We start from the raw sequence: 11,546 nt of genomic DNA, 5'->3' as shown, positions 1-11,546 counted from the left end.
TAGATACTCACTTTAAGTTTTCTAATTCCTGTTTTCTCAATGGAGAAGAAGGTGGAGCTGGAATGAATTTATCTCCATCATGGCTTTTACTGCTAAAATAGAGGTAAGAGTCTTAATTATGAAGAGCAACAAATAAATAATTAAACGTAAAATTTTGTTTCCCTGTCCTCACTCCCAACTTTTTTTTTGAGACAGAGTTTTGCTCGTCGCTCAGGATGGAGTGCAATTGCACGATCTCAACTCACTGCAACCTCTGCCTCCCAGGTTTGAGTGATTCTCCTGCCTCAGCCTCCCGAGTAGCTGGGATTACAGGCGCACACCACCACGCCCAGCTAATTTTTTGTATTTTTAGTAGAAACGGGGTTTCACCATGTTAGCAAGGCTGGTCTCGAACTCCTGACCTCAGGTGATCCGCCTGCCTTGGCCTCCCAAAGTGCTAGGATTTACAGAGGTGTCTCACCTTGCCCGGCCTCCCATGTAACTTTTTACAACAAAAGTGTAAAAGAGTTAAACAATGGAAATACTTAGTAATTTGGTAACACTAACATGTTAAAGCTATATTGTATATTAGTTTCTTCCCCCACTGCCCCCACCCCTCCAATACTGCTTTAAAAAATCTCTAACTGAAAACAGTATCTTTACTACAAAAGGGAAATAACTGAATATTTTCACGCATTTCTCATTATTCTAATTACCCTGACCCCCTCAACCCCTGCCTTTTCTTGAGACTGGGTTTTTGAGACTGTTGCCCAGGCTGGAGTGCAGTGTGGCATGATCATAGCTCGCTGCAGCTTCAAACTCCTGGGCTCAGGCGATCCTCCTACACCAGCCTCCCAAGTAGCTGGTACTAATGGTGCCTGGCACCACACTCAACTAATTTTTTTATTTCTTGTAGAGATGGGGTCTCATTATGTTGGACAGGCTAGCTTCGAACTCCTAGCTTCAAGCAATCCTTCAGCCTTGGTCTCCCTTAGCACTGGGATTACAGGTGTGAGCCACCATGCCTGGCCCAAATTTTCTATAGTAAATATGTATTGATTGCTATTATAATCAAGAAAAAATGCTGGGATGGGAGATGTAAGTTTAACGATGCCATGTATAAAAAGCAGAATTTCCAGCTGGGTGTAGTGGCTCATGCCTGCAATCTCAGCACTTTGGGAGGCCGAGGAGGGCGGATCACTTGAGGTAAGGAGTTCAAGACCATCCTGGACAACATGGCAAAACCCTATCTCTACTAAAAATACAAAAATTAGCCGGGCATAGTGGCACTGGGCCTATAATCCCAGCTATTTAGGGGGTTGAGGCAGGAGAATCGCTTGAGCCTGTGAGGTGGAGGTTGCAGTGAGTTGAGATCGTGCCACTGCTTTCCAGCCTGGGTGACAGAGGGAGACTCTGTCTCAAACACAAACAAACAAACAAAAAACAAAACAAAAAGAAAACAAAAGAAAAGAAAGAAAGAAAAAAGCTGAATTTCCTATATATAATGGTATGTGTTTTGTCCTTACCAAAAGTTCTCCCAATTTCTATAGTCACATAATTTTTATTTATTTATTTTTAATTTTTTTGAAGAGATGGGGTCTTGCTATGCTGCCCAGACTAGACTTGAACTCTTGGCCTCCTCCAGCACCCTGCCTAGATTTGCATAATTTTGAATTTATACTAGAAAACCAGAAATATACAAAAATATTCCGGAGGTTAGTGATTATAGTATATTAAGAGGATAGACAGAGGATAATAAGAAATAAGCAGCTTTAGGAGTTAAGTGTTTATTTTAATAAATTTTCTGTTTTTTTGAGATGGAGTCTCATTCTGTCACCAGGCTGGATGGAGTGCAGTGGCATGATCGTGGCTCACTGCAACCTCTGCCTCCCGGGTTCAAGTAATTCTCTTGCCTCAGCTTTCCCAGTAGCGGGGATTATAGGTGCCCACCACCACGCCCAGCTAATTTTTGTATTTTTAGTAGAGACGGGGTTTCACCATGTTGGCCAGGCTGGTCTTGAACTCCTAACCTCAAGTGATCTACCCATCTTGGCCTCCCAAAGTGCTGGGATTACAGGCGTGAGCCCCCACACCTGGCCAAATTTTTTTTAAAGCTGTCTGACAACAGGACTTCTTACAAATATCCCTCTTGTCAATGAAAAGCTGCTACTTTCTTTTTTGAGATGAAGTCTCACTCTGTCGCCAAAGCTGGAGTGCAGTGGCACAATCTCGGCTCGCTGCAACCTCTGCCTCCTGGGTTCAAGCAATTCTCTTGCCTCAGCCTTTTACAGGCAGGCATGAGCCACTGCGTCCGGCCAAAGCTGCTACTTTCTACTTTTCTTTTTCAAGGATCTCTCCTAACTTAGCCTTCACCTTATTTCTCTCTTCCAGAAAGACTCAGAAACATAAATACTTTCCTTTCTTGTTACGCAAAACAGAATTTCAGAAATTCAGGTTGAAGATTTTAGGAATTTACTTAAAGAACAAAGGGTTTACTAAAGAAGTCCTGAAAGGATTTTGCCAAGGGAGGTCACAAGGATTAGAATACCTGCAAGTTTCACTGCTTTCGCTGCTCTCTGTGTTCCCACCTAATTGATTACTATTTTTAGCCCCATTTTCCTGCTTTGGATCTTGCTGTTCTTCAGGTAGCAGCAACAAGGCATTTCTGAGACATATGGCTGCAAACTCCATACTGGCTACAGGAATGGCCGAAGACTGCCCATCACTTAAAAGAACAAAACCAAATTAGCTAAGCGGATAAAATATTTTAAAATAAGGCTCTTTTATTATGAGGAATAAAACCAATCGATTATAAATGAAAGTTATGCCTTTTGATAGGTAGAAATTTTAATATAAGCAGTTATAAAAGCATGCTAAAGAACCCAAATCCTAAGTATAGTTTGTAAATAGTATAAATAATGGATTGCAAGTATAAAAATTACATACACTGTGTCTCTAGGAATGAGACCAAGGAGGAGAGAGAATTTGATGTATATCACAATGTTAATGTTAACATATTAGAGAAACTGCAGACAAGGGCAACTGTAATGAGGGCAAGGAGAGGTATACTAAGAATGGGATGAAAGGGAAGAAAACAGATTTTCACGTTTGAGCCTTACTTTGGTTGATCCTTGCTTTCAAAAATGCCTCTATACACTTTGAAACACCAACATTACTTTTTGTCTTATAATTTCATTGACATTTTATACAACTTTCTGTTGGTTTGATATACCCAAACAGAATCTTTACTAGAGAAAAATAAAATTTTGAAAAGTAGTAACAACTTTGAAATTGCTTTAAAACTTTGAAATGCTTTATCATAATAGTTTTAAAAAATATTCTTGCATTATAGTTTAACTAAATTAAGACTAAATTATTGTGTATCAGATATTTTTTAAACTGTGGAAAAACTTTTAAATGGTAGAGAACAATTTTCTTCTTTGACAAAAACAAATTAAGGCAGCTAATTATTTGCAAAGTTTGCCACTTTACAAATAATGGCAATTCCAAATTGTCAAATGAAGATTATACATGTGACAGCTTCTATACTGCTTTGGTTGCTTTATGTTTTAATACACCTTTTTTCTCTGAATAGTAAGAATTCCCTTTCATGTATTTTCAGTCCTAGGGACTCTAAGAAAATACCTAAATGAAAAGTATCAATGATAACCAAAACTACATAAAAAGGAAATACCAAGATGCCCTCTTCTGGACATTCTTAATAATGACACTGAACAGAGTAGGGTTTCCTAGGCCATCAATAATTGCAGCACCCATGGATGTAATAAACCAAAATCATGTTAGATAACATTCACTATGGACCTATACATGAGGGTCTGTTTGTTGAAATAGCAATAAAATCTAGTTACAAAGTGGTTCCTCCTATGCAATGATAAATCCTAATCATACTTTTATATATAAGTAACATTATGTAAACTAGTATTAAATATATATACACTTTTTCTTTGCAAAATACTTACTTATAAACAGTATTCTGTATAGACTGTGATGCCAAAACTATTTTACGATGATAGCCTTGACCAACAATAGACTGTACAATTCCTTTTTTGCTGGGAAGGCCTTTAGTTTCTTGTTCAGAAGTCTACAAAATACAAATAATTTCCAATAAATTTAAGGGAATTGTAAGATGTGGTATAAAAAATGAGGGAATATCTCTCACAGTTACTCTAAATTTAAGAAAGTTCTTAAAGTCAATGAGGACTTTTTTTGGTGATAATGGAAACATGTTTGGTATTAGTGGAAAAAGTATATAAGGCTGAAAATCTGGGATATGTGCTACATTTTGTTTACATGAGATTGGAGAAAATTCTACAAACAAAATCCAATCAATTATGTCCCAATAATTTATTTAGAATCATTTACTTAGAATATTCTAGACCTCCAGTACCATGCTACATGTTACAGGTACTTTGACATCAGAGTAAGGAAAATAAGAGAGCCCAAAATAGTGTAAAAGAAAAAGGAAGCAGCTCCACTTCCTAAACACAGATCATTTCCTTCTTAATTCAAAGTATTAATTACATTGTCAACAATATATAAACTTTAATAAGCTGTACATGGTAAAAATTTACATGGACACAATACTTGCCTTCTAGGAAATTAAAATCCCCAAACCAAATGAATAAACATTAAACTGAAAATAATAAAAGCTACTTACACATACATAGTACTTTAGGATATTTGATTAAGATGTATTATCTCACTACAGAGCTCACAGTGATAATTTGATTTATGATCCCCCTTCATTCTAAGTCTCTAATTTGGTTGGGTGCAGTGGTTCATGCCCGTAATCCCAGCCCTTTGGGAAGCTAAGGCAGGAGGATCACTTGAAACCAGGAGTGTGAGACCAGCCTGGGCAACATAGTGAGACCCCCCTGTATCTACCTTTTTTTTTTTTCCTTTCTTTTTTTTCTTTTTTAAGACAAGGTCTGGCTCTGTTGCCCAGGATGGAGTACAGTGGCATGATCTCGGCTCACTGCAACTTCAGCCTCCTGGGCTCAAGTGATCCTCCTGCTTCAGCCTCCCAAGTAGCTGGGACTACAGGTACAGGTGTGTGCCACCATGACTGGCTAATTTTTCTATTTATTTTTTTTAGAGACAGGGTTTTGCCAAGTTGCTGAGGCTGGAAAATTTTTCTTTAGGCTTGGGTGCAGCGGTGTCGTCTCGGCTCACTGCAACCTTCACCTCCTGAGTTCCAGTGATTCTCTTGCCTCAGCCTCCCGAGTAGCTAGGATTACAGGCGCCTGTCACCACACCTGGCTAATTTTTGTATTTTAGTAGAGATGGGGTTTCACCACATTGGCCAGGCTAGTCTCAAACTCCTGACCTCAAGTGATCCGCCCGCCTCGGCCTCCCAAAGTACTGAGATTACAGGTGTGAGCTACCGCGCCCAGCCAGAAAAAATCTTTTATTTATTTATTTTTTTGAGATGGAGTATCGCTCTGTCACCCAGGCAGGAGTGCAGTGGCACAATCTCGGCTCACTGCAACCTCCGCCTCCCAGGTTCAAGCAATTCTCCTGCCTCAGCCTCCTGAGTAGCTGGGACTACAGGTGGGTGCCACAACAACCTGGCTAATTTTTTGTATTTTTAGTAGAGATGGAGTTTCACCGTGTTAGCCAGGATGGTCTTGATCTCCTGACCTTCTGATCCACCCGCCTCAGCCTCCCAAAGTGCTGGGAATACAGGCACGAACCACTGCTCTAGGCCAAATCTAAAAAATAAAACTAAGCTGGGCAAGGTGGCTCACACCTGTAATCCTAGAACTTTGGGAGGCTGAGGCAGGTGGATCGCTAGAGCCCAGGAACTTGAGACCAGTGTGGGCAATGTGGTGAAACTCCACCTCTACAAAGAAACACAAAAATTAGCCAAGTGCGGTCATGCATGCCTATAGTCCCAGCTACTAGGGAAGCTGAGGAGGGAAGATCGCTTGACACCAGGGAGGTCGAGACTGCAGTGAGCCATGATCACGCCACTGCACTCAAGCCTGAGTGAAGAGTGAGACTCTGTCTCAAAAATAAAATAAAATAAAACAAGTCTCTAATTTACCTGCAGATGGAATCCCAAGTAGTTATCTTATAATGACATCCAAATTCTCACATACCAGAACAAACCGGAGTCAATCAATATGAATTTGCAAAACTAATCTCTGCCCTGCAAAAAGTCTTTTCTCTAAACACAAATGTTTCTGTACTGTTACTTATTGCTCCTGAATGTAACTTATTATAGTTGCACTTCCATATATGACTTTTAATAAAGAACATACTACGCAGTGCTAAAAAATACAATAAAACTGCTCTGATCAAAACTAATTGTGTATAGAGAAGGCCATGCAATATTAATGCAAAAGTGGATATTTTAAACCATTATTGTGAGGACTTCCGTTCTGACTTCTTTTCCTAGTTGTGGTAATCAATTTACATGGATTCATCCATATTCTCTTCTCTTTTCTTATTGCTAAGGCCATGAAAACTGATCCAAATGGCTAGATACGAAGATGCAACAGATGAAAACAAACTGGCCCACGATGGAATGGAACTAAAAAACGTAGAATAATAATCCATACCTTCAAGCACCGATAGGCAGAAAGTGTGCCAGATAAGTTTTAAGGTAAAAGGATCATACATAATTAAAATATTGGGACTATTTTTGTTTAGCAGATCTTTTCCCATATTTATACACTGCCCAGGTAAATATAAGCCTTGCCTCTGCCAAGTCTGAAATAATATGTACCAGATATTCAGGACAAAATGTCCTCCTTAGCATAAACAAGTTAATTTTTTTAAATCCAAAATGAATTTATTTCTGAAGGTACAAACTACTTTGTTCAGCATACCTCCTGTCCTGACTAAATAAAACAAATTTTATGAAATTTTATTTGGAGTTTGCAATTACTCGTATTGGGATTTGTCCTCTGATTTTATTAGTGTTTTGGGCTTGTTTTTACTGTTTTTTAGGTTACCCTAAAGTTTTTTTTAGGAGGAGGAAAAGCACAGACAAAGATATTACTGGTGGCAAGTTTCCTATTAGCAGCACAAATTGTGTGTGTTCATGAAGTTATGGCAACCGAAAGTCATCTTTACCATTTTTTAAAAATTACAAATTTACAACTTTTCTAGAAAAAAAAACAGGACTGGCAGCATATTAATATGGAAAATACTTATCCTCCCCTCCCGCTCCTTCTCCTCTAGGGGGAGGGGAGGAGACCTTGTAAGCTTAATGGCTTCTGTAGAACACAATCCTAAAAGTACTATTTCTAAAACCAGTTAATTTAAAAAGAAAATATTAAACTTTACAATCTTTCCCTAGTCCCAGAAAAAGGTAACTCCCTGGTTTCCAGTAAATACCAAAGAAAGGCCCCCAACACTTAAATTTATAAACAGATTAAAGAGAATAAGCAATTTCTATTTGCTTCTTTTATCTTTAAGAAGTATAAATTCTGCCTAGAACTGTTTATCAGTTAAGAATTAACCAATAAGAAAGTTGTCTTTTAAAAAGCAAAGTATAATTAAATCATTAAAGTCTTTCAAAGACAAATCACTCATCTCTTCCTCTGTTGGTATACTCAAATCATAAACTACCTAAGTACCATGTATGAAAACTAGCAAACACACTTCTTTAATCCCCTTAGTTCTTGTACTTCTCAGAAACTGCTGTTCAGCGGGAGGAGAGCCTCAACATCTTATATCACCTATGGTAGGCATGCAAGGTAAAACCTCCAGGTACCATACCTTCCCAATGTCTATACACACCCAAAAAGCACAGCAAGGGCAGGGCGTGGGGTAGCAAATGGAAGACACACATATCTGGTAATTCTGATACAACCCGTCTTTCCCCTATCTCCTACTGATCCCTCCCAAATTGAAATTCAAAAGGCTTCCACCAATTGCCATTTAGAGATTATCTAAGCATGGAAATCAATGTAAACTGGCCTATTCCCGTAGCTACCACGGGCAATCATGTGTCAGAGAGAAACAGCCTGGTAATCCATAAACTCTGTATCATTTACTGAAACCAAAGTAAAACCCTCAGGCATTGAAGGAAATCCAGCTTAATGCAGCTCTTTCCACATTATGTTATCAGAACTTTTTTTTGAGACAGAGTCTCTCTGTCACCCAGGCTGGAGTGCAGTGGCGCGATCTTGGCTAGCTGCAAGCCTCGCCTCCTGGGTTCACGCCATTCTCCTGCCTCAGCCTCCCAAGTAGCTGGGACTACAGGCCCACAACGCCCGGCTAATTTTTCGCATTTTTAGTAGAGACGGGGGTTTCGCTGTGTTAGCCAGGATGGTCTCGATCTCCTGACCTCGTGATCCACCCGCCTCGGCCTCCCAAAGTGCTGGGATTACAGGCGTGACCACCGCGCCTGGCTGTTATCAGACCTTTTCTAATCACCAGGCTACACACTATTCTTACGCCAGCAGATGCATGTATCCTGACCCCTGGAGCAGCTAGCAGACCACTGTTCCAACATACATGACTTTCTCACTGGCTTCAACTCTTTAATGTTGCCATACTTACTTACCAAGAATGAGAATGTTAACAAATGACTTTTTAAATTTTTATTTTTATTTTTTTTGAGACAGGGTCTCGCTCTGTTGCCTAAGGTAGAGTGCAGTGGCTCTATCTGGTCTCACTCCAACCTCCACCTCCCAGGCTCAAACGATCTTCCCGCTTCAGCCTCTTGAATAGCTGGGACTACAGGCGCTCACTGCCACACCCAGTAATTTTTTGTAGAGATGGAGGTCTCACTATGTTGTCCAGACTGGTCTTGGACTCCTGAGCTCAAGTGATCCACCCGCCTCAGCCTCCTAAAGTGCTTGGATTACAGGCGTGAGCCATTGCGCACGGCCAACAAATGACTTTTTGAAACTAATTTTTTTCCCCCAGTGGTTAAGAAGAGAAGACTATACATTTCACGCCTGTAATCCCAGCACTTCGGGAGGCTGAGGTGGCTAGATCACATAAGGTCGGGAGTTCAAGACCAGCCTGGGCAACATGGTGAAACCTCGTCTCTACTAAAAATACAAAATTAGCTGGGCGTGGTGGCATGTGCATGTAGTCCCAGCTATTTGGGAGGCTGAGGCAGAAGAATCACTTGAACCCGGGAGGTGGAGGTTGCAGTGAGTCGAGATCGTTAACACTGCACTCCAGCCTGGGCAATAAGAGAGAAACTCCGTCTCAAAAAATAAATAAATAAATAAATAAATAAATAAAAAGAGAAATGTCTTATGTATGTTTCCAAGGTTTTTTTTTTTTTTTAACCATTCCATGTAGTAAGTGGGGAGAAGACAGGGTTCAAAAAAATACCCAAGTAGCACTCACCCCCTTATTGGCAGCAATGCAGCATTCAGCCAGCCGTAGCCAGAGGCGAGGATTTGCATGATAAACCTGAACAGCTTCAATCAGACATTCGAAGGCAGCAAGAGGCCTTCCAATGTGAAGAAGCTGAATTCCACAGTTATACAGCAACTCGTATCTCTTATTGGTTAGTAACGTACACATGGGTCTTCCTGAAAATTTTTTACCTAGTGATAAAAATTAGATAAGAATACATCATTAGATTTACAGTAATAGTAACCTTGAAAACATTTACTCCATTAAGTACTTAGACACTACCATGTTTAACACCAATAATCCTGATCTGAGTTTTAATAGCTCTCGCCAATGGTGGTCTCCATTCTCAACCCCACAAATATTCTCCAGAGTCATCTCAGTTGTCTATGCTAGCAGAGCCAGAGATGTCTCTTCTCATTTGCCAGCTCCTCAGGCAACAACGTTCCAGGAAGGCAAAGATAAGAGATGGGACCCGCTCTCACTCCTTTGCACCTTATACTACTTTTCTACATTTTTACTTTATTCTCTTTTATTTTTTATTTTTATTTTTGTAGAGATGGGGGGGGTCTCACTATGTTGCCCAGGCTGGTCTTGAACTCCTGGACTCAAGTGATCCACCTTGGCCTCCCCTAAATGTTGGGATTACAGGCATGAGCCATCTTTCCTAGCCAACATTTTTAGAGTCTATATAAAGTTTCCACTTTTTAAAATTTTCAGCTGGGCACAGTGGCTCACGCCTGTAATCCCAGCACTTTGGGAGGCCAAGGCGGGCAGATCACGAAGTCAGGAGTTCAAAACTAGACTGGCCAAAATAGTGAAACCCCATCTCTACTAAAAATACAAAAATTAGCCGGGCATGGTGGCATGTGCCTGTAGTCCCAGCTACTCGGGAGGCTGAGGCAGGAAAATTGCTTGAACCTGGGACGTGGAGGATGCAGTGAGCCAAGATCACGCCACTGCACTCCAGCTTGGGCAACAGAGTGAGACTTCGTCTCAGGAAAAAAAAAAAAAAAAAAATTCATCTTGGTTAACCATTTTATTGTCATGTGTTCATGACAATAAAACCTATTCAATGTTTTGGTCTACCTTGATTTATAATACATTTGCCATCAATTAAATAGGTTATTATTATTATTATTATTATTATTATTATTATTTTGGACAGAGTCTCGCTCTGTCACCCAGGCTGGAGTGCAGTGGCATGATCTCGGCTCACGGCAAGCTCCGCCTCCTGGGTACATGCCATTATCCTGCTTCAGTCTCCCAAGTAGCTGGGGCTACAGGCACCTGCCACCATGCTCGGCTAATTTTTTTTGTATTTTTAGTAGAGACAGGGTTTCACTGTGTTAGCCAGGATGGTCTCGATCTCCTGACCTCGTGATCTGCCCACCTCGGCCTCCCTAAGTGCTGGGATTACAGGCGTGAGCCACCGCACCTGGCCTAAATAGGTTATTATTTTTAAAAGCTAAATAATTGTTTGATTTTAGGCATTTCAGATCAAGGATCCATATGATAATGAATATTAAAGGATAAATGTCAGGAATTTGCTTAAAGACCGTCAGATGCTGCCAGTAGTATCACATGTAAAACTCTGCAAAGAATCTATAACAAGCCGGGCACAGTGGCTTATGCTTGTAATTCCAGCACCTTGGAAGACTGAGGTGGGAGGATCACTTAAGCCAGGAGTTCCAGACCAGCCTGGGCAACATGGTGAAACCCAATCTTTACAAAAAACACAAAAATTAGCCAGGTACAGTGGCATGTGTCTGTAGTTCCAGCTACTCAGGAGGCTGAAGTGGGAGGGTCACTTGAGCCCAGGAGGCAGAAGTTGAAATGAGCTGAAATCACACCATTGCACTCCAGCCTGGGTGATAGAGCTAGACTCTGTATCAAAACAAAACAAAACAAAACAAAACTATAATAAACCTAGTTTGGCACAGTCATGTTGTGACTAATCAAACATTCTGGTATATAACATTACCACAGGGAATTACTCATTTTCAAATCAATGAAAAATGGAATGCAACTTAAATTTCTGGATAATTCAAAATTACTCTTAACACCTTGTTATTGCTATTCAAAGTAGCAATATCTACTAAAAATCCCCAGAGCCAAACTTGTTGGGTAAGATCAGAGTTAACTATATGTAAGTCTACATGGTGGGTATTTTAACCACATTCATGCTTTTTAAATCATGCTTTTCTGAAGTAGTAAAT

At 40.2% G+C, this 11,546-nt stretch overlaps 1 protein-coding gene across 14 annotated transcripts in view; it reads right to left on the bottom strand.

Annotated features, from left to right (window-relative positions):
• The window catches only part of CNOT10 (CCR4-NOT transcription complex subunit 10), an 88,929-nt gene that overhangs the window by 36,838 nt on the left and 40,545 nt on the right, over positions 1 to 11,546 (bottom strand). For 5 of the 14 annotated variants that reach the window (XM_003826131.4, XM_034956027.3, XM_055109601.2 and 2 more), the window contains 4 exons: positions 9,319 to 9,521; positions 3,960 to 4,081; positions 2,528 to 2,704; positions 12 to 92 (listed from right to left, as the gene is read on the bottom strand). In XM_003826131.4, the coding sequence (XP_003826179.2) occupies positions 12 to 92; positions 2,528 to 2,704; positions 3,960 to 4,081; positions 9,319 to 9,521 (583 nt within the window). The remainder of the gene's footprint in view (positions 1 to 11; positions 93 to 2,527; positions 2,705 to 3,959; positions 4,082 to 9,318; positions 9,522 to 11,546) is intronic. The other 9 variants (XM_003826132.3, XM_055109604.1, XM_055109600.1 and 6 more) reach the window with 3 other exon arrangements.

Source organism: Pan paniscus, chromosome 2, assembly GCF_029289425.2.
Source record: "Pan paniscus chromosome 2, NHGRI_mPanPan1-v2.0_pri, whole genome shotgun sequence".
Taxonomy (NCBI): Eukaryota; Metazoa; Chordata; class Mammalia; order Primates; family Hominidae; genus Pan; species Pan paniscus.
The sequence above is the reverse complement of the archived record's forward strand: the minus strand, read 5'-3'. Positions and strand labels throughout refer to the sequence as shown.